At 41.4% G+C, this 24,499-nt stretch overlaps 1 protein-coding gene across 1 annotated transcript; it reads left to right on the plus strand.

The window, feature by feature from the left end:
* The first annotated feature begins 14,406 nt into the window (after nt 1–14,406).
* On the plus strand, nt 14,407–16,419 carry LOC110931241. The gene has a single exon (XM_022174642.1). It carries the CDS (start codon nt 14,407–14,409, stop codon nt 16,417–16,419), a length of 2,013 nt encoding a protein of 670 aa, XP_022030334.1.
* The last annotated feature ends 8,080 nt before the right edge of the window (nt 16,420–24,499 follow it).

Genomic DNA, 24,499 nt, shown 5'->3' on the forward strand with positions numbered 1-24,499 from the left:
ACTACCATCCCTTCTTTTTCCACAATCATAACTACTCACACAAGCCCTCTTTCCAGTGTCTTCAATTACATCTCTACCATGTGCAGTTTGAGCTTGATGTTTTTGTTGTTGAGATGATTGTTGACCAACTTGGTGTTAGATGGCTTTCCGATAGTAATCATTATTGTTGTTGAATGGATTTTGAGCCCCACTTGCTTCTCGGTTAGTGCACTCCCTCTTGAAGTGTCCTTTTTCCCTGCACCGAAAACAAGTGACTTTAGATTTGTCAAAACCTAAAGTAGAAACATTCGCATCATGAAGATCATCTCTCCCCGTGATTTGTTTGAATTTCTCAGCTCTCCGTAAAACACTAGCCAGACACCACTTTATGTCCATCAGCTCCATTTCTTCAGCATCTATCTGGTCGTAATCTTCTTTGGTTAACATTGGTGTGACACCTGTGTCACTTCAGCCATCAGACAAATACCAAACCAATAAAATATTGTATTTCATACTTGGGATTTGTATAAACATGTGTATCATTTGCACATATCAACTCTTGTTCGATTTCGGGCTTTAGATCGCTTCCTGGAGGGTTATAAGCGCACTGATGCGTAAATATAACCAGTTTAATGCAACAAACATTCCGGAATAGTGACATAGGCTTAACATACCTTAAATAACCTTTACATAACTTAGAAATAAGTTTTGAAAGGTTTGGTATGCCGAAATCAAGTCTATTCGCCTACAGGGACTAAATATGTCAAACTGCGAAAATATGCCAATTTGAACTGTAACGAACATTCCGGAACATGATCATAAGTTAAACACACCTTAAATATCCTTTACATAGCTTAAAAATAGGCTTTGAGGGGATCGGTGTGCTAAAATAAACTTTATGCTCATTCAGGGACTAAAAGCGTCAAAAGTGCATAAGTTTGCATTTTCGCGCATAACTTACGTTCTGAATACCTCCGGACATCCAAAAAAATTTATGTAAGCATTAAAATATTATGTTTTAATGTTTGGCATGAGAAAAATCCATTCGTCGCGCAATTTGGATCGTCTTTCACGCTTATGCGCATTCCGTCGTAATTAAGCGAACATCGCGATCGTACGACCAAACGAACCGACATCCGAGATATTTTTGAGCATGTTTTGGGTTCCCTGTACTTTAACATCATTTTAGAGCCTTGAAATGAGGTTAACGGGGCTTAAACGTGCCAAAAATGGGCCGAAATGCATGTTTTTCAAGTTCAGGGACTAAACTGCAAATTCTGGAAACTATGCCCAGGCGGCCCGCGTGAGTTTGTGTGATATTCTTAAGCGGGGCGCGTCAGCCTCCCAGATCAGCAAAATTGTTGCAAACAGCTGTTTGCAGCTGTTTAGCACTTCTAAAACTCTTGCAAATGGTTTTGGGGCATTTCTATGGGCTCTAATGGTATTCTAAAACAAGAGGCCCATGTGTACGGCCAAGATCGAAGCACGTTTGTCGAGGAACGATCCTAACGGTCTTGGTTTTCCTATAAATACCCCTCACCTTACACTTGCAAAACCCACTTGATTTCTTGAGATTTCTCTAAGTTGCAGTACTAAACCACTTCATACCTGAGAATACTTGAGAAATCAAAGCTTGCGGGGACCCTTTGTAAGTTTTCCTTCGTTCTTTTATTGCTTTTCGAGTTCGAAAGTCAAACTTTGTTTGACTTTCTGCATTGACCAGCTTATGGTCAATGCGAAGTTCGTTTGAACTTCATAACGTGAGCGTAATCACGATGGTTATAGTTCCTAGTAACTATACCTACTGATTACCACGTTATCTAGGCTCAGTGACGAGTCGTAGTTTCGGCCAAAATGCGTTTTCTCGCGTATTTTGTAACCAAACTACTCTAGGGTATTAAAACCGTTTGTTTTAATACCAAACCTGTTTTCTAACATTACTAAACATGTTCTAGCATGTTTAGCTCGTCGCTTTTAGATTTGTGCTTGTTTAGGGTCGTAAAGGTAAGCGATCTAATCAATCGCTTATGCTTACGAACCCGACCCATTTGGTCGATCATTAGGATCCGACCAAACATTTTAGGTGACCATAGTTGTATAGGGAATAACCTTCCGAGGTTATACCTTATGGTCATGACGTTTAAGTAGTGATATGATAAGTAGTTCTTATGCCTTAGGTAAATTACCAAAATGCCCTTTTGTCGTCAAAATTCATTTTAAGCCTATGTAACGTAACTTTTGACATCTAAACTGATTTAGCAACAATATTAAACATGTTAAGGCATATTTCACTTGTCATAGGGTTACTTAGGCGTTCCGAACGCGTTTTACGCGAACGACGCGTTAAAGTAGCATAAGCTACCTAAACGGGTCGTAATGGGTCATAAGCACTAAGGTTAGGTTTCATTTTAGTATGTAGGCTTTGTTTAACCATATCATATGAGTTCCAATACTCATTTGGTTTATGAAACCTCATACTATCCAATCTCCCGATTTAGGTCCGGTTATTTATGTAGTTATCTATATAGGGTGCCGTTTGATTCCGTGATCCCTCTAGCTTCGCTTGGTTGTTGTTAAAGACTTCTAAGCACCCTCAAGTGAGTACATAGACCCCTCTTTTACTGTTTTCCAAACATTTTGGTGTGAAACACATGTGCCTACTTGTTACTTTCGTGCTTTCTTGTTTTCACATCATATGCTTGCTATGTTCTTTAGTACACTTATAGTACATGATTTCATTACATTGTTTTACTATGTATGTTCATTTAACATGCTAGCACATTGATTTACATGACTTTTCTGCTTTGTATGTTACTTAGCATTCTTAGTACATTGTTTTCACATAATTTGTTTACATTTGGTATGACATTTGGTTTGTATAAACGGTTCTTTACTACATTCATTAACATTAGCTACGCCGCTCAGTAGTAAGTAATGGTACCATAGGACTTGACAAATCCCCTTCCTGACACCCTAGGTTTGTTTGGGTGAAAGGAATGACTGAATCCGTGAACATTTTTACTTTGATAACCTTTACTCTAAGGTTATCCTGCTGTCTCAAGGCTTGAATGTAATGCGTTATCTTACCACATAAATGTTTGTATCAATAAAACAAGTTTTCTACTTGGCAAAACATAATTTTTTTGATTTATTCAAAATACTTTGTTTTGTTCCTTTTTACTTATGGTTAAGTATTCTCATTTTGTTACTTACCATACATAACTTTTGTTTACACATAACTACATGACTATATTTTGAGTTTTAAACATTGACAATGGTTTAGACAAGAACATGTGATGATTGGTTTGAACATGAACTATATGCTTTGGTGGTTTGTTTAAGTGACTTAAGTAACGATATGTTTGTAGTATGCTACAAGCATGGTGGATACGCCGCTGGTACTTCCTATATATAAGTGCTTGTATTATATTACATGGCGTAGCGTTATTTAAATCATTCATTTGGACTTATACATTTTTACACAAATAACATACTTTTCACAAGACATTGTTTTACAAAACAGTTTGATTTGTACAAACTCCTTTTTACTTGGTTATTCACTTAACCTTACATTATTCTTTTTAACTATACCTATCTATCATCGATTTTCAAACGTTTTATAAAAGCAAACACTTAAACTGGATTCATGACAAGTTTTTGTTAAACATTTTCTTAAACCTAAGTCATGAATCCTATTTTTCATAAAACCTATGTACTCGCCGGCATTTTTATGCTGACGTACTTTCACATGTGTTTCAGGTACAATAGTTGATGATATTTGATGATGATATTGATGTCTGCTCACATAGGATTGGACGAGGCCTTAGTGACATTAAAAGATGCAAGACTAGTTAATTTTGTTATGTTTCTTTATTGTTAAGACATTGTAACTCATTTAATTCAATAAAACGAAATTTGTTTAAATCCATGGTTGTGAAACAATGATTCTGTTACAACACTCCCCGCCGATTCCGCCACGTTTTGTTGTTTTACGTGGTCAGGGTGTGACAGAAAAGTTGGTATCAGAGCTCATGGTTATAGGGAATTAGGTTATTAGTAATGCTTTGACCTAGTCTATAACCTTCCTAGGACCCTAACGCAAGTTTACTTGCGTTTAGTCATAAAACAATACCGTCACTTATCCTTAGGTGACAACCACAACAAGAACATAAATTTGATCCGCTTTGAAAACTAATCATCTATTCTAGGATGATTGATTACTAGGTTTTGAACCCTTTGTTATAAGGTTTTGAACCCTTCCAGTTTGACTCATATTTGGCTTAGTGCCTTTCGAGTTTTCAAAATCTCGTCAAAGTTTGGGTCTAAATAATGTGAACACGTGCAAACTGGAAGAGTGAATGCCTGTACTCTGAGTTTTCTGTCTAAGGCTAGAGTGTTCGTACAAATCCGCAATATCGGACCAGTCACTCTTACCTGGGAACTCTTGGGGTGAGTGTTCACTTATAGGCGAGCATGTCTTCAGCGATGCATTATTATGACCTGCTTACTTTGATTCTTCACCATCTTATTTGTTTGCCTTAGGTAACAAACAAATGATCGCAATTTCTATGCGTTGTCATTTTGTTTTGATCACCCGATAACCTTTCACTTGTTTCTTCCTATGTCTTTCATTTTCTTCTAGAATGTCTCTTTATCTCAGCAACGGTCAGATGTCCAAGCAAGCAGCCAAACTTGCCCAGCAAATAGGCGAAGTAGTTCTGAAGACCGTGGACTTAGGTATTGCCATGTCCCGCCTCAAAAATGGAGCCACTCAAGAATCACTGAGGAAAGTAGAAGTCAAACCTGCACCAAAATCAAGGAAGCGTAAGGCTTCAAAGAAACCCGCAACAGTTGCACCTAATCCAGCAGGACCTAGCCAAAAGGCAACACCACCTGCTAAGAAGCAATACAAGGGAACGACACCACTATGCGACAAATGTAATGGGCATCACCAAGCTCACTTACAGTGTCGTCTGTGTGAATCATGTGGGCGAGTTGGTCACCTGGCGAGTGTTTGTCGAACTAACCCAAACCAAGGTGGTCCAAATCAACCACAAGTCAATTCTGCTCAAGCTCGCTTTCCCCGTGGATCGTGCTACAACTGTGGCAAGATAGGTCATTTCATGAACAAATGCCCAAAGCTTGCTAAGGCAAATCCGACCCACGGATGAGCAGTTGGCTGACTAGAAGATGTTGTTGTCTTATGCTTCTGTTTCTTTTGTTTTCTTGTAATGTGAAACAATCTGTTTTATTTATAAATAAATTGTTATTCACAATTCTGATGTACAAATGTAGTTACATGTGTGTATGGTATTTCTCTATGTCACACCCCGATTTCCACGTGTCTCACCGGTGGGCCCGGTGGGGGATTACCGTGACGATGTTGGCAACAATATAGTCAAACCACACAATTATATAATGCACAGCGGAAGCATAATTTAAATATATAATTTCAACCTCTGATTGTAATATCAAAATGTATTACGGAAGTTGAATATCCACAGTGGATCGTAAATACAGATAAAGTATTGTTCCATTAGATACTGCAATCAAGCTTGCGAGGCTTATCCCGATGCTAGGGAGCTAATACCAGCCAATTACGTTTAGGTACCTGCACTTAATCTTTTTGGGGAAAATACGTCAGTTTACACTGGTAAATACATTCAACTGACACATTTGAAAATGTTTATTAAAATTGATTTGAATGCACAAGGCACAAACTCTTTTATAACTTGGGAAAATTCATAATGATCTTGTGAACGTTTTACATGTTCTTTTATGCGTTCAGTAGCCCGGGTCGTGCCGGGTTAAAGATTTATAGACACACCACGTTTGCGTAAAACCGTAGTACAGAAACCAATGGCTACGTCTTTTAGTTTTAATGTCGACACTTTATACCGGGTGTACGCCTACACCGGGATGTCGATGGTCGTGGCCATTTCGTAAAATGATGCCGAGGATATCCGGGACAACGGTCATTAAACCCCCCAAAGGCTTATAAGCAACAAAACTGTTTAAATGAGCCAATCATATTTAATCAATTAACCACCTAAGCGATGGAAGTATATAATGCTCAATCAAGCGGTATTAATATACCGTAACCCAAGCCCATATAGGGGAAATAAGTCAAAAGTATTTACCTTTGCAAGTATTAATCCTTAATTTAGATCAAGTCACCGATAGCTTTTACTGGGGCTCCTAATCTGGAACGAAGGTTTTAATTAACCTCTTAGAATCCTAACGGTCCTTGTATTAGCCGTAGCTTAAACCGGTTGATTCCGATATATAGATATGGTTAATTCGCACGAAGAGGCGAAAACCGAGAATGGAGTATGATTTGGACCCAACAAGTTCAGAGACTTGTTTTATATGGGTTTATAGTTCATACTCTGGATTTTGGGGTTCAAATAATATAATTTGACCCATATCGGCTATTGCACGAAAACTAGTTCCATGAGCCGTACCGTGTGCGCAAATAGGCGAAACGGTTAACCATAAGAGTCGTACGCTTATTTCCTAAGTCAATATGCCTTAAAAGTATTTTGGTATCAGTAGGATACCTTCCGTAATGCCCGTAACGGGTTTAAGTTTATATTATGCCCCGTAGGGGCTTTTCGGTCATTTTAAAGACTTTAAAAGGGATTTTCGAGTTCTACAGGAAATCTGAGTTTCCCGAACAGCTTATAAAGCTTAAAATACTTTATTTATTATTTAAAACCAGTAGCAACTGGAATCGGGTCAAAAGACCTTGTAGAACTCCCGTTTTGGTCAAAAAGGGCATATTCGGTATTTACCGAACCGTAGCCATAACCGCAGGTTATGAGCAAGGTAAAAATTATTAAAAATCTTTAAAATTCCCAAAATATTATTTTACCACAGTGGGTAAAAGTTTTGGTGCCGAAAACTTGGGTTAGATGAGCGTTATGCTAATTGCGCCGTTAATTACAAAACTTTCTTAAAAGTGCGCCTTTTAGCATAACTCTCATTCTAGGGCTCGGATTGACGTGAAACTTCAGGGACATGCTTATAATTTAATAAGCAAGGTTTTGGTCCGTTCACGTGTCCGAAATACTCGTTTTAATTTTAAAAGGCCGTTACGGTCAACTTTTAGGCGAATGACGGAATTGCGCTAAAGACTCGGATAACTCATGAACCGACCACAGAGACTTATACCAACATGTGACCTGGTCCTAAGAGAGTCCTAGGGTATATTTATACCTCACTAAAACGGGTCAGAACTGAAGTCAAAGCAAAAGTCAAACTTTTGCGACTTTCGGCTCCGAACCGGTTCTATATAGTAAATGATCGATTCAAACGAGCGCAAACAGGTTTATATACTTATTATCATGTTTTATGATTGTCAAAACAGGTTCCATAACATATACATTACAGATTATGCTTAAATCGCTAAAATAGCTTTCTGTTGACTTTTTAACCGCACGTTTGACTCGATAATTGACATAGTTAGAGTGGTGATCAGGGGGAACCCTTTTAGAGGTTTAATACCCACATAAATACCAACTCATAACCATTTTTGATTCGTCATAAGACTGAATCATTTGCAAGATATTGCAATGACAACCGTTAGCTACGACGGTTGCGTTTATAGGCTATAATTATGGAAATGTGAAACCAAAATGGTTATGAACGACTTACAGAAGTTAACTCTTGATTAGAGAACAGAAGAGAATGCTAGGGAGCTCTTGAAATGATCAGTTGTAATTGTTTTGTGCTGTGTGATTTGTTATGCACAAGGTGTGGCTATTTATAGCCAAAGGAAGCAACTTATGATCATTACAAGCACTACAATCAGTCCAGAGCTGATGGGTAGATGTCCCCTAAGTGTATGGGTTGAGCATAGGGTGCCCATGCCCCATAATTATGTGCATGATCGTTCACAAGCTCCAAAAGCCAAGTAGTTACAACCATTCTGCATCTGGGCACTTTACGCGGCCCGCATGGACATTCCATGCAATTTTTACGCGGGTCGCTTGGGATTAGAAGTTCAGACGCGTTATTGAGGAGGCTCGCGGCCCGCCTCAACTTATGTTGAAACCTTACGCGGGTCGCGTGAGGTTATATTTTCTGGATTTTTCAAATCTTTTATAATGATTACAGAATCTGGCCATTAATAACGAAATCTTTCGTAATGATTCACCTGACCTTTCGGTTTTGAAGGGGTAACTTTGCGGTTTGGCCCTCGGTTATTTACCGATAGGGGCCTCGTGTTAATTACCCGCATTATTAAGTCCCCGGTTTATTTATTAATTATTTTGGAAAGCCTTATCTTTCACTGTTGACGCTTTTAACCCTTCTTCTACGAACTCGATCGTAACTTCCTCGTTTCATATCGAAACTTCGCGAAATTTATATATATTATTTTAGTGAGGGTATAATACCGTCGGGAATTGGATTCCCTATACGATCCTGCAACAAAACAAGTGTAAGATTCCAAAACCATTCCTAACAAAGACATTTGGTTTTTGGCAACTTCCTCAGAATAATCTTGATCATTTTCATTTACTCCTGCCTTATAATATAGCCCGATGTCCTGTTCACCATCGAAATCTTTCATTCGGAAAACTTTTCTCTGTTCCATCTCTTGAGCCTCAATCTTTTCAATGAACTTACTGAGTGTCAGATTGCTAAAACCTTTCTTGTTTCTGAGCATCATCAAGTATGTGCCCCACGTCTCATATGGCAACGCATCAGCAAGTTTCTCAATCAACTCATCAGTACTCTTCTCAATACTCAACCTTTTCATGTTGGCAAGCAAATTACAATATCGTTCAATTATCTCTCTCGTACTCTCATTCTTCAACCCACGGAACAAATCAAACTCTTTCTTTAGAAGCGACTTCTTACTCTTAACCATCTCTTCACTTCCCCTAAACTTTGAACGCAATGCTTTCCAAATCGAATATGATGTTCCGTTATGTTGCAAAAGAACCATGATATCCTCTTTCACTGCTTGTTGAAGAAGACTTAGCATCATTTTCTCATCTTTGTACTTCTTCCTAGCATCAGCAGTAAGATCTTTTATCGGAACGGGTTCTTCATCATCGTTCAAAGGTCTAACATACTTTGTCTCGACACATTCCCAAGCATCAAGATAGTTTGCTTGCACCCAATTCTCAAACCGACCTTCCCAACCTTTAAATTCTTCGATGTTCATTAGTTTGAGAGGCTTTTGCATCGTCCCTGTTTCGTTTTCGAGCATTGTGGTTTGAACAGCAGTGATTGGGGTACTCGGAGTAGCGAATGCGTTGTAAAAATCTTCGTCCATTTTTCTTCGAATTTTCAAATGAGCTTTATCACTTCGTAAAAATTCCTGATGATCTTGAATTTACCTGATGGTCTTGAAATAACTGATGAAACACAAACAAATACAACACAATCAGTTTAAAAATTTGTCAAATAACAGTATAATACTGATACTCGAACCGATGAATATTCTGTGCGGACCGAATGTTGACAAACTGTACGGACTGAAATTGATGCGAACTGAGATTTAACTTGTCAAAACACGCGAACTACTGTGACCCGGATTAAACTCAAACTACCAGATTCACTACTAACGAACTGATAGTCTTTCAAACGAACTTTCCCGACTTCCAATCGACTTGACGCTTTGAAACCTTTGAACTCCAAACCATACGAACTTTTTAAACGAATTGATGACTTTAATACGAACCAAAAACTCACATGACCTGTATACACTTCGTGTTCCCTCCTCGAATTCACCCCGTGTGAACCGAATCAACACTATCAAATGACCCTAAAACCTTTCTCACAATAAACATTTTTTTAATCATATCACATCACAGAAAATGAGCTGCCAATATTTGACAAGGGATTGGGCCGCACTATGTTATTGGGCGGTGGAATATTAAGTGTAATCAATGATTGGGCCAAATATGTTTAATGGGGGCGGCAATAGATGTTCTATCTTAATTCTGATTGAACCATTTTTCAAACAACTCTAATTGGGCCAAATAATTCACATTGAACACAAATATGAAAAGTGGGTGGTAATTGTAAGTAATGGGCGGCAACTTGAAAATGATTGATTCAAAGTATGAAAGTGACCGACAACTGATTTATGAAACAAATATAAAGATTGGGCCAATTAATCCATTAAGTGGGCGGCAACTACTTTAATGAATGTTTGACAAATTTTTTAATTGGACCATGAACTTAGTGAGTTGACAACATTAATATGATACCAGTTTTATGTTTCACACTTTCATTTGACCGTCAAATATGAAATGACCAGATAAGCGACCCTATTGACTTTGAACAAACCTAATATAGTCTTTTGAGCGAACCTAATATAGTCTATAAAAGCGAATCTAAATATTGCCTTATGAGCGGACCGTGATGTTGAATTTGACACAAAAGCGAACCATGTTTCATTTGAGCGAACCACTTGTTATCACTAAGAATTATGAGTTCATATGAGCGGACCCTATGAATTTTTGAGCGGACCTACAAGATTTTGGAGCGGACCGATCAATTTTTTGAGCGGATCTACTGAGTTTCGAGCGAATCTAACCCGTTTGGAGCGAACCTGTGATGTACATACGAGCGGACCTGTACATTTGACGCAAAAACGAACCGAAAAACCTCGATTTCTCCTAAACGGCTAGGAGTTTCGATCTGAAACTTGGTAGGGTTGTAGATCAGGTATACACGCACAACATATCCAAAAATCAGCTGAAACGGACCGTGAAATCTCGGTCTGACGAAGAAAGAAGGTGTAGAAGAAAGAATACGTGACGAAATCCAGCAAATCTATGTAGAACTCCTCCTCCTGAAGCTCTGATACCACTTGTAGGATCGGATTCTGACCCGAACGAGTCAATCAGAGGAGTTTGATCAGATACAGGTGCGGAAAACAAGTACCTGACGTAGAAACAGCTAGATATCTTCTTAATTCTCTTTTCTGATTAATTTGACAGCTTTTACATTCAGTTCTCACACCGGCAGCACCTCGGTATGGAATCCGGAAAGTTACAAATGAGGTTCTCTTATACGGTATTTATAGGTGAGGAGGTCCTCTTATACGGCATGTCCATATAAGCGGACCTGATAGGTTCCCTTATACGGCATGTCCGTATAAGCGGACCTGACATAAAAGCTAACCTATTATGACCGAATAAGTGGACCTGACATAAAAGAGAACCTACTATGTCCGTATAAGCGGACCTACACTCTAAAACACGTAAACGCTCCAGTTTTCTCGTAAAACACGCCCTAATCTATACATTACAATGACAGACTCGATCTAAGACGAAATCAACAGATGTAGTGCACCAACAGAGCCAAAAGGTGGCATGGTAGTGCCAAACGCCCAGCAGTTTAAATACGAGTTTCTAGCTCATTTGCAAGGGAGTTGGAGCATTTTGGTGACTTTTTCTCTCAAGAATCTGGTCTTGGAAGCATGTTGGAGCCAAGAGGAAGCCTTGAAGAGGATTAAATCACTTGAAGATCTACTCAAACACCATTTTAATCTTGTCTTTAACTTGGTTAGCTTACTACATTATGAACAATTTATGTTTCTTTGTGCTTGATTTGGTATTCATGAGCCTTATGGGCTAAACATTTGTGTTGTCTAAACTATGTTGAAACTTATGAACATATGATAATATGGAAGTAGATGTGATGATTGTTCTTGTTAATCTTCATGTTGTCACTTAGTCTTGTTCTTGGAATTCATATGCATGCTTAAAGTTCTTGTTCTTGAATGTTTGCTCATAAGTATTTACATGTTGTGTTGGAAAGCCCATGTAGAGATTATGATTATTGAATCTTGTTAACTTGTTAGTATGATTCATAGCATGAAACTAGGAATGGTGAGTGCTAATGTGATATGAACAATGATTTGAGCTTGTGTGTAAATTCTTGCATCTAGATTTGGAAAGATCAAAAGTATGTTTATATGATTTCTATAGTTTGTGTTCATGTTATGTTGATGATTTAGGCCAAAGTTGTTAGCTAGCATGACCATGCTTGTGGTTCATATCAAGAACATGATGATAGTGCCAACTACTTGAAACCAAGTTAGGGTGATTAGTGTGTTGTTCATATTAGTTTTCCCTAATTTGTAGAGTTAGGAGTTTTGACAAACAAATAACTCATGATTAAAGATTAACATAAACTTAGCAAGTGAGCTTAAAAGAATAATTTTTAGGTGATTAGAATGTTAATTCATTTTTAATTTTCCTAAGAATTATAGACTAGGAAGCCTTGATTGGGGACTTAGTTAAATCTAGAACTTGCATCATCACAAATCTTCCACCTTGTTGTCATATGTTTGTTAGTGGAAACTTAGTTTAGGCAACCCGTCTTAGATATTGTTCTTGTCAGAATTTTTAGTAGTTTACTTATTTGCATGCTAAGTTAGAAAAATCAACCCAAACATTTGAAAAGGCTTTAAAGTAGCAAAAGTTTAGTATCGAGACACCGCATCCACGGATTGATATCCGGTTCTTGCCGATTAGCTATATTACCACCCGACGGGTACACTTGCCCTTTGTGTGTGTAGTTAGTTCCTAGGTGAAAAACCATTTTTAAAACTAAATTTGTGTGAAGAAAAACTTAATTAATAATATATTTAATTCACGCACATCAAGTTTTTGGCGCCGTTGCCGGGGATGCGGTCCTCTTGAAAACGATTCGAGTTACTTATTTAGCCATTGTGAAAAGTGTACAAAGTTTGTGTCTACTTGTCTTGTTTGCCTTTGCTTGATTATTTGAAAAAAAAAATATATGATTATTTGCTAGTTGTTTTTGATTTTGTATATATTTTGTGCATTGTGCTCCTTATTCCCTACAGGTCGTGCATGTCCTCAACCCCTGCTGCTGATATCGTTGAGCCTTCATCAGAGCCGGAGCGCGATCTTCACCGGAGACTGCGGGAGCGGTTTCGCGTGGTAGCCGAGACGATTGAGACAGACGCGGCGGACGACGACACCTTCTACGAGGTTCGGGTAGACATGGCGGACGCGGAAGAGAATAGGATCTTGAATGAAATTGGAAAACCGTCACTCGATGGTTTGCCTGCGAGCATCAATGCACCGACAACTGACAATAATAATTTCGAGATCAAGGCTGGCACCATATCGATGTTGCAGAATGCGGTGCAGTTTTATGGCAAGGATCACGAGGATCCTAGTGTTCACATCGCGGGGTTTCTAGAGGTTTGTGCCACATTTAGGATTCGTGATGCATCACCGGATGCTATCCGCCTTCGGCTCTTTCCGTTTTCCTTACGGGGTGGAGCCAAGGAGTGGCTTCTTTCACTTCCAGCTGGATCTATCACTACATGGAATCAATTAGCTGAGAAGTTCCTTCAGAAATATTTCCCTCCAGAGAAAACTGTTCGGTTGAGAACCAAGATTCTGAACTTTCGTCAGGACGAGGACGAGTCCCTTTACGAGGCATGGGAGCGGTTCAAAGAGCTTATGAGAAAGGTCCCACATCACGGGTTGCCCAAGTGGCAACAGTGTCAGATCTTCTACCATGGTTTGGACAGTCAGGGACAGATGATGGTTGATACCTACTCGGGCGGTGATATCGGCACGAAAAATGCCACTGAGGCATTTGAGATTCTTGAGAAGTGTGCCGTGAAAAACCGGATGCAACAACCCCCGAGGGGAAAGAGTTCTCTGCAGGGAGTTCATCATGTGGACGACTACACAGACATGACAGCACGTATGGATGCCTTATCTTCGAAATTTGATCGAGTGATGGAAATGCACTCGAGAGGTTCTTCGAGTGGGGGAGCATATCAGGTAGGTGATTTTCCGACGGGAGAGATGTCACACGAGCATGTTGATTTCATGGGAAACCAATACCGTCCTCAAAACAATCCCTACAGCAATACTTATAATCCGGGGTGGAAGAATCATCCAAACTTTAGTTGGAAGCCGATGCTTCTAACCAGCATCCACCCGTATTTGCTCCACGTCCCACAGCTCCGACCCATGGAGCATATGGTCCACCTCATCCTCAGCAGACGCCTCCTTCTAGTGATCCTAGTGTGCATGATATGCTTAGTCAAATCTCAGCTGGTCAAAACACTCAAAAAGCGGAGAATGAGAAGCGTTTTAGGGAGTATGACGGTCGTTTCACGAGGCACGAGAGTGAGTTGAGAAGCCAAAAGGCTTCCATGTAGGCCATTGAGAACCAAGTTGGCCAGATTGCCAAGATGTTGTCAGAGAGACAACAGGGGGGCCTTCCGAGCAACACAGAGCCAAATCCAAATGCTACTGCAAAGGCCATCACGTTGAGAAGCGGCAAGACCGCTCAGCCCATCCCTCCGGCTGTTCCAGCAAAGCCAGTCGATGACGAGGAGGTTGATGAGGAGATTGAGGCTGAGTCTCTGGGTGAGGTGCAACAGAGGCGAGTCCCAGCAAGTACCGCATGACCCAAGGAGCCAGTGAGAGAGTATGCCCTCCCATTCCATATCCAGGGAGGTTGAAGAAGCAGAAAATGGAAGAACACTATGGTAAATTCCTTGAGCTTTTTAAGCAACTTCATATAAATTTACCATTTGTCGAGGCACTTGCTCAAATGCCTAAGTATGCCAAGTTTCTGAAAGATATCCTATCCAACAAAAAGAAACTTGAGGAGCTTTCGCAGGTGACCTTGAACGAGGAATGTTCAGCGGTTCTTCAGAACAAATTACCGAAGAAGATGAATGATCCTGGGAGTTTCACTATCCCGTGTTTGATTGGTAGTTTGTCGGTCAGCAATGCGTTGGCTGATCTTGGAGCTAGCATAAACCTCATGCCATATGCGGTTTTTGCTAAGCTAGACTTGGGAGAGCCCAAGCCGACTCGTATGAGCATTCAGCTAGCCAACCGTTCAGTGAAGTACCCTCGAGGCATAGTTGAGAATATGCTGGTGAAAATCGACAAGTTTGTCTTTCCTGTCGATTTCGTGATTCTAGACATGGATGAAGACAAAAATGTCCCACTTATCTTAGGTCGCCCATTCCTAGCCACTGCGAGAGCCTTGATTGATGTCTGCACCGGCAGACTTACTCTTAGGGTTGACGATGAGGAGGTGACCTTTGACATTGGGAAATCCATGCAACACTCACAGAGTCAGGATGATACACTCTACTTCATTGAGACTATCGATACTTATGTGAGTGATCATCTTCATGCCACATTTGAGGAGGATGTTATGGACACACAGCTGCTTGGAGGTGAGACTTTTGGTTCACCTAGTGTGGACCGAATGGTTGAGGAGGTGACCTGTCTGATAGGTCACGCGTCTCCCCCGTGTCCCGAGGTTTTTGAGGTTGTGGATCGCGTGACTGAGCCTAAAGCACGCCCTTCTATTGAGGATCCACCTTCGGTTGAGCTTAAGGAGCTCCCAGATCATTTGGAGTATGCTTTCTTGGAGGGTGAGACTCATCTGCCCGTTATCATTTCTGCCAAGTTGTCGAAGGAGGAAAAGGATCGATTGCTTGAAGTCCTGAAGCAGCACAAGAAGGCGATTGCTTGGAAGATTATGGATATAAAAGGGATCAATCCATCCTTTTGTACCCATAAAATCTTGATGGAGGAGGACTTTAGACCTGTAGTACAGCATCAGAGGCGTTTGAACCCCAACATGCAGGAGGTTGTGAAGAAAGAAGTCATCAAACTACTTGATGCAGGTTTGATATACCCGATCTCTGATTCACCGTGGGTTAGCCCTGCACAGGTAGTCCCGAAGAAAGGAGGCATGACAGTGGTGACCAATGAGAAAAACGAGTTAATTCCTACTCGTACTGTCACCGGATGGAGAGTTTGCATTGACTACCGCAAACTCAATGATGCCACGAGGAAGGATCATTTCCCACTCCCTTTCATTGATCAGATGTTGGAGAGGTTGTCGGGAAGGATGTACTACTGCTTCCTTGATGGTTTTTCAGGATATTTTCAGATTCCCATCTCTCCTGAGGATCAGGAGAAGACGACATTCACATGTCCCTATGGCACATTCGCCTACCGGCGGATGCCCTTTGGACTGTGCAATGCCCCGGCCACATTTCAGAGGTGTATGGTGGCCATTTTTCACGACATGATCGAGGACTCCATGGAGGTTTTCATGGATGATTTTTCTGTGTTTGGAAGTTCTTTTGATCAGTGTCTTAGGAATCTGAAAAAGATGTTGACTAGATGTGAAGAAGCCAACCTTGTGTTAAACTGGGAGAAGTGCCACTTCATAGTGAAGGAGGGCATTGTGCTTGGGCACAAGATTTCACAGGCGGGGCTCGAGGTTGACCGAGCCAAAGTCGAGACTATTTCAAAGCTCCCGCCTCCCACATCCGTGAAATCTATTAGGAGTTTTCTGGGTCATGCAGGTTTTTACCGGCGATTCATAAAGGACTTTTCCAAAATCGCCCGTCCCATGACCCAGCTCCTCGAGAAGGATGCCTAGTTTGTTTTCTCCGATGAGTGCCTTCGGGCATTTGAGTTGTTGAAGGAGAAGTTGGTGAATGCCCCGATCATGGTTGCTCCCGACTGGGAGCTGCCATTCGAGTTGATGTGTGATGCGAGTGATTTCGCAGTCGGGGCTGTCTTGGGTCAAAGGAAAGATAAACACTTTCACCCGATTTGCTATGCGAGCAAGACCTTGAATGACGCTCAGGAGCACTACACCACGACCGAGAAAGAGCTCCTAGCTGTGGTCTTTGCCTTCGATAAGTTTCGGTCATATCTTGTCCTTTCCAAGACCATTGTGTACACGGATCATGCAGCAAGATGCTAAACCGAGACTGATACGTTGGATTTTGTTGCTGCAAGAGTTTGATATCGAAATCCGTGATAAAAAAGGGGCTGAGAATTTGGCAGCCGATCACCTGTCTCGACTTGAGCATTCCGAGGAAAAGGAAACTCGTGGGCCTAACATCAATGAAAATTTCCCCCACGAGTTCCTCATGAGGATCGAGACTAGTGACGATTCCCCATCGTTTGCTGACTTTGCAAACTACTTAGCTAGTGGCATCCTGATCAAGGGGATGACCCATCAGCAGAAGCGAAAGTTCTTTGCGGATGTCAAGCATTACTTCTGGGATGACCCTTACTTATTTAGGGTAGGAGCGGATCGGATGATCCGGCGATGCGTGTATGGTGACGAGGCGAGGGATATTTTACGCCTCTGTCACGAAGGACCCACGGGAGGCCACCACGGAGCAAACAACACGGCGAGGAAAGTGTTTGACGTCGGATTCTTTTGGCCGACTATTTTCCGGGATGCCCACGAGTGGGTAAGGTCCTGTGATGCTTGCCAGAGGGCGAGCAACATTTCTGCACGCCATGAGATGCCACAAAACGGCATCCAAGTTTGTGAGGTTTTTGACGTTTGGGGGCTAGACTTCATGGGCCCCTTTCCGACCTCTTTTGGCAACCGCTACATCCTAGTCGCTATTGATTACGTTTCAAAGTGGGCTGAAGCACAGGCTTTGCCCACTAACGATGCGAGGGTAGTGGTGCGATTTTTGAAAAAGCTGTTTGCTCGCTTTGGTGCCCCGAAGGCATTGATTAGTGACCGTGGGACGCATTTCTGTAATGCTCAGCTTGAGAAAGCATTGCCCGATATGGTGTGCAACATCGATTCTCTACACCGTATCATCCGCAGACGAGCGGACAGGTCGAGGTTACTAATCGGGGTATCAAGCGGATCTTGGAGAAAACGGTTAATTCTAGCCGTAAGGATTGGTCCGAGAAATTGGATAATGCACTATGGGCTTTTCGGACAGCCTACAAGACTCCTATAGGGACCACACCGTTTAAATTGGTCTATGGGAAGTCTTGTCATTTGCTTGTTGAACTCGAGCACAAAGCATACTGGGCTTTGAAGACAGTTAATCTTGACATGGCTGCTGCGGGTGAGAACAGGTTTGTGCAGATTCACGAGATTGAGGAGCTTAGGCACGATGTGTATGAAAGCTCCAAGCTGTACAAGGAACGTACTAAGACGCTCCATGATGCCCGCTTGAAGGACAGGAAAGAATTCCGAGTGGGTGATCGTGTGTTGTATAACTCACGTCTCAAGTTGTTTCCTGGCAAGCTTAAATCTCGATGGTCGGGTCCCTACACTGTGCGGTCAGTGTTTCCTTACGGGACCGTGGAGATAGGCCATGAGGATGGCCGGTTGTTTAAAGTCAACGGGCATAGGTTAAAGGCTTATGTTGGAGGGCCCGTTGATCCGAGTGAGGAGGTTGTTACCCTCCACCCCAAGAACAAATGAATTCGGGGTGGTGAGTCTAGCTGAAGACTCGTAAATAAACTTAGCATGTTTGTGTGTTTATTATTTTTGTTGTTATTTTTGTGTGTGGTTGTCTATTTATTTTCAGGTTGCGGTTCGTTCTGGTCGCGAGGGATGGTAGAGCTTGTTGCCGGCTCTCAGGTATGTTAGTTCGGTTCTTTTTCTTGGTAGGAGATGCTTCGTGAGTGCCCCGGGTTCAAGGAGTTTGTCTATAAAGATGTCCATTTTCTACACTCTAAAAAAATAAAAATAAAAATAATAAAATAATAAAAAAATAAACAAAAAATAAAAAAAAATAAAAAAATAAACCGAAAATTAGCACCACCATTAAAATTCTGGCACTACCAGAAAGTGTCAGCCCCTTTTGCAGGCCAATAATAGAACACTTTGAATAAAATCAACCAACCACCACCAATTCTTCATAACTTCATCTTCCTCACTTGAACCCATTCAAAGCACTCACGAATCCTCTGCATCTCCTAGCTTCCTCCAAGAAATTCTTGCATCCCAACATCATTCCAGGTACGGATTCATCCTTTTTCTAGTTAGATTCATGTGTTTTGTTGATATGTTCTTCATGTTCTTATTGTTCTTCATAGTTAGTTCTTTAGGTTTTTAGGGCTTGGTCTAACTCACCCGATTCAAGCCCGTTTTTCGTGTTTTTTGTGTTGATTTGAACCACAAGTGACCGATTTACAAAACCCCTAAGCAAAAAGTTGAAAAAATCGGGGGTTCGGGGGTGATTTGGGCGGTTTTTCGAAGCTGGGTTCCGACAAGCACGGTCGTGCCCTGCTATGGCACGCTCGTGATCTTCAAAACTTCATAAAAACTTCATAAATTTTCCAGAAATTCAAGATGGCATGAGGGTGCTTCCAAACGGCACGATCGTGCTCTTCATAAATCTCGTCGGACCTTCATAATCTGCCCATAAACTACGACCGGCACGAGGGTGCCAAAGTATGGCACGGTCGTGCTTCTCGTCAAAATCGCCCAAATCGTTCCCGGTTTTCGGTCAGGCACGAGGGTGCCATATGGTGGCACGACAGTGCTTCACCAAAATGTTGATTCAAATCCGAGCCGTTTACGGCCGAGCACGATGGCGCGGTGGGATGGCACGGTCGTGCTCCTGGGGAATAAAAACCCAGACTTCATAAAATTCCCAGGATATCTTCATAAACTCACTGATTTGCAAGTCTCGCACGGTAGTGCCATATGGTGGCAACACCGTGCCATATTGCTAGTCCCGAAATTTTTGCTTGTTTGTTTTGGTTGATCTTGTCTCAATCTTGCAGATGAATCACCCCTACTTGCAGTTCTCAAACAATGCTAGGGAAGGGTATTGTATCCCGAAAGTGGAGCGATTGTGGGCCCGACGACACCTTATCGAGCCCATGAGCGATTGTGGGCCCGACGACACCTTTTGATATGATGACTCCCCCGTGGTCTCGTCTTTTTGAGATCGCGGAACCGCAATACGTGGAGCTAGTTATCGAGTTTTTCGCATCATTCCGATTCACTTTCCCATGTCCGGATGTCTACGACAAAAAGGTTGGTGTTAAATTCCGGTTGGGGAGGAAATGGTATCACCAATCAATTAGTCGATTCGGGACTGTGTTGGGGTTGTACGAAGACGATGAGATAGACTCGGAACTGTTTCATGGGAGCTTGCAAGATTGGGAGCCGGATGCAAACAAGGCAGCTTTTTGGGAGGAGATCACTGTGCCGGGTCGGATTTGGGACCCTCGTAGAGCCAAGGCTACATGGATACTTGACCCGCTCCATAGAGTCATCGAGCGCGCCATTTTCCACGTGATCGGAGGTCGGGGTGATAGCACAGGAAACATCACCACCCGTGACCTCTTTCACCTATATTGCATCATCTCTGGTTCAAACTGCAACCTAGCGGTCAGCGTTGCAGAATCGATATTTCGAGGCGTTGGTTCGACACCCACGTCACGGATTTGTGGAGGAGCCTTTGCGACTAAACTTGCCAAATTCTATCGGGTTCGGTTAGACCACCTGACCGAAGCTTGCGACTACGGCCTCCTCGATTTGCAACAGTTGAACTCAATGCATCTGACCAGGAAAGTGAACGGGATTCCGAAGCTTGTTGACCGAATGGGAAGAATTTGGGACCCGCTACCTGTAGTTGAGGAGGGTGATGATGGTGATGATGGTGATGGTGGCGATGATGACGTGCACATGCACGATATCCCGGTTCAGGGGCAGGCTGGGGGCGCTGGAGGAGCGGACCCCCACATGCAGATTGGACAGGTGGTTCACGGGTTTGATAGCCTGAACTGGGAAAACATGTATGGTGGCTTTGGTGGTGGAGGTTATGAGCAGGGTGGTTATGGCACTTACGGTCCTTCCGAGCCGTCATCGATAGACCTCTGGAGGCGCATGGACGGGCTGGCATTGGACCAAGAAGAAGTGAGGCGAGATGTGGGTCTCATACGGGCGGAGCAACACCGGCAGGGCAATTATTTGGAGGAATTGCACGAGCAGACCAGACGAAGCATGGATTGGTTGTTCGGTTCACAGCAGCATATCGCGAACTCAATCAACCATCCATACACACAGCCGCCGCCGTATTTTGCGCATAGATCCAGGTTTGATCGCAGGGACGACGCCGGTCCTTCGGGATCCGGTGGGAGGTTTTAGTCCCGCCCCCATCTCGTATTTGTATTACTATTTCGTGTTTGAGGGATGTGCCATTTTCCATCGTACGTACATCCCTCCGTTTTAGGTGTTAGTTTTTATCGCTTTATTAGTGGGTTAAATTAATAAACAAAGGCAAGGGAAGAAATGGGTTGGGTAAACTTCCTATGTGTTTGATCTTGTTTGCTACATGTGTAGTGTTGGGTTAAATGAGGTGTTGGCTTGGTGGAAGGGTTGGTAGTTCGTTGTGGATGCTCCTAGTTGCTTCATCTTGTTCCGCTTCTAGCTTCATGTTTCAGGGGAGTTTTCATGTTCCCGCCTTCCTTTAGTTGTATTGAATTCGCAATTCTTTTGCTTATTCAATGTTTTGTTGTACATCGAGGGCGATGTACAATTCAAGTGTGGGGAGGTGGTCTATCGCTTGAGCTTTGTCGTTGTCATATATATATATATATATATAATAATAAATAAAATAAAATAATAATAATGCAAAGCTCTCTTTTAACAATTTTTGTGGCATATAAATCAAATCAACATAAGTATCTAAATAAGCACCAAAATTTTTGATAAATAAAATTGGGTTGACACAAAAAGGGGGTTCACTCGTGTAAAAAAAAACGGTAAGTAACTTGTTTTTTTTATATAAACGGAGCATGAGAAATCAAGCGATTGACCTACTTGTTTGCCTTGCATATTTACCCAATACGCCCGTTTCCGTGAGTTATTTTTGAGCCTTATAGCTTTAGATTATTTTTGCTCATGTTTTTGCGGGCAAAGATTGAGTGAGCCGGATAACTTTTGCGATTTAGAACTTGTGTTAGGTATGCATTTCGAGGCCACAAAGCGAGAATACAAGCATAGAAGTGATTGAGGCATTAGGAAACCTTTTCATTTTAACCATTTTCATTCACCTCCCTACCCGAATTATTCCCCTAGTTAAACCAATTTGAGCCTTTCCCGTTCGTTTCTTGAAAACCCCAAAACATTAGCCACTTATCCAAATTAGCCTTTTATATTTTTAGCCCATTTTTGGTTGGAAGCCCGGTTCGGTTAATGATTAACTTGTAGCTTTTGTATAGTTCTTCTTAGTTGTTATATCCCTCATGTTCAAGAGTTTTTAGCTAGGTAGACGTACTTAGTTCTCTCCAAAGCATGGGTTAGTTCTTGTAAAAAAAAAACCGAAAGAAATATAGTTGAAAAAGCCTTATCAAATGGCTTTGCTAGAGCGATTTTGGGAGCAAAAAGAAATACTTGTTGGTTAGCTCTCGGTTAGTTACTATTTAGTTGTATACTTCTATTTTTCTTATGCTTTAGGTTAGTCAAACCGTCGGGTTACAACCGTTTTAGCCACTTTTCAAAATCCACTTCCACACCCGTAACCCAAGCCAAGTTACAACCTAACCAAGACCTCATGATTTATGCTATATTTTTGCCGAGTGATTAGATTTGATCCTTCCACAAGCTTATGATATCGTATAGTTATCGTCTTGGCATCGAGTGTTCTAACATACTCCATGAATTGTATGTGCACCTATATTAAGCCGAGTGTGTGTGAACATTGTGAGGATGCTTGGTCAATTGGTAGGGATTTCTAAGATGGACCATTGCTCATAAACTTATTTCACATATCTCTTTTCGGTTGTTTCTTTATATTGAGCACTCCTTGATTGTTTTGACCCAAGTTATTTGTTTGTGCTTATGAAATGCTAGTTGAGATGATTGCCATTTAGAGAGTTTTGTTGATTTTAGTTTGCTTGAGGACAAGCAAAGTTCAAGTGTGGGGATGTTTGATGTATAAGAATTTATACATCTTTTAAACGTCAAATACGCCCCGTTTATGTGAAAACTCTTTGTATTTTCATTGATTTTGGTACTCATTTGAGTTGTTTGTGAAAATACAGGTCCGGGCTTCAGCCCGGTGATGAAACGGAAGCTTTTGGAGCAAAATAGAGCTAAAATGGTGCATTCCAGCAAACTGCCAGATATGGCACTACCGTGCCAAAGAGTGGCACGACCGTGCCAAGCCCTCCGACATCGGCACTCTCAGCCAGCACTAGCATCTATCAGCCAAATCGTCAAAATTCAGGGGAGCACTACCGTGCCAAACAGTGGCACGACCGTGCCAGGCCAAAATCAACTCCTGATCAGCTTGTTTCCGAGAACGATGTGACTGTTACCGAGCACTACCGGCTCGCACGACCAGAGCATCTCCGAGCACGGTCGTGCGACCTCGGGAACATTTGAGCGGGATTTTTCCAGAAATGGTAGCAAACAAGATTGACAGACGAAAAGTGACTCTGACACTTTCCAAGCACGACCGTGCCAAAAGGTGGCATGGTAGTGCCAAATGCCCAGCAGTTTAAATACGAGTTTCTAGCTCATTTGCAAGGGAGTTGGAGCATTTTGGTGACTTTTTCTCTCAAAAATCTGGTCTTGGAAGCTTGTTGGAGCCAAGAGGAAGCCTTGAAGAGGATTAAATCACTTGAAGATCTACTCAAACACCATTTTAATCTTGTCTTTAACTTGGTTAGCTTACTACATTATGAACAATTTATGTTTCTTTGTGCTTGATTTGGTATTCATGAGCCTTATGGGCTAAACATTTGTGTTGTCTAAACTATGTTGAAGCTTATGAACATATGATAATATGGAAGTAGATGTGATGATTGTTCTTGTTAATCTTCATGTTGTCACTTAGTCTTGTTCTTGGAATTCATATGCATGCTTAAAGTTCTTGTTCTTGAATGTTTGCTCATAAGTATTTACATGTTGTGTTGGAAAGCCCATGTAGAGATTATGATTATTGAATCTTGTTAACTTGTTAGTATGATTCATAGCATGAAACTAGGAATGGTGAGTGCTAATGTGATATGAACAATGATTTGAGCTTGTGTGTAAATTCTTGCATCTAGATTTGGAAAGATCAAAAGTATGTTTATATGAATTCTATAGTTTGTGTTCATGTTATGTTGATGATTTAGGCCAAAGTTGTTAGCTAGCATGACCATGCTTGTGGTTCATATCAAGAACGTGATGATAGTGCCAACTACTTGAAACCAAGTTAGGGTGATTAGTGTGTTGTTCATATTAGTTTTCCCTAATTTGTAGAGTTAGGAGTTTTGACAAACAAATAACTCATGATTAAAGATTAACATAAACTTAGCAAGTGAGCTTTAAAGAATAATTTTTAGGTGATTAGAATGTTAATTCATTTTTTAATTTTCCTAAGAATTATAGACTATGAAGCCTTGATTGGGGACTTAGTTAAATCTAGAACTTGCATCATCACAAATCTTCCACCTTGTTGTCATATGTTTGTTAGTGGAAACTTAGTTTAGGCAACCCGTCTTAGATATTGTTCTTGTCAGAATTTTTAGTAGTTTACTTATTTGCATGCTAAGTTAGAAAAATCAACCCAAACATTTGAAAAGGCTTTAAAGTAGCAAAAGTTTAGTATCGAGACACCGCATCCACGGATTGATATCCGGTTCTTGCCGATTAGCTATATTACCACCCGACGGGTACACTTGCCCTTTGTGTGTGTAGTTAGTTCCTAGGTGAAAAACCATTTTTAAAACTAAATTTGTGT

Source organism: Helianthus annuus, chromosome 12 (genome assembly GCF_002127325.2).
Source record: "Helianthus annuus cultivar XRQ/B chromosome 12, HanXRQr2.0-SUNRISE, whole genome shotgun sequence".
Lineage (NCBI taxonomy): Eukaryota > Viridiplantae > Streptophyta > Magnoliopsida > Asterales > Asteraceae > Helianthus > Helianthus annuus.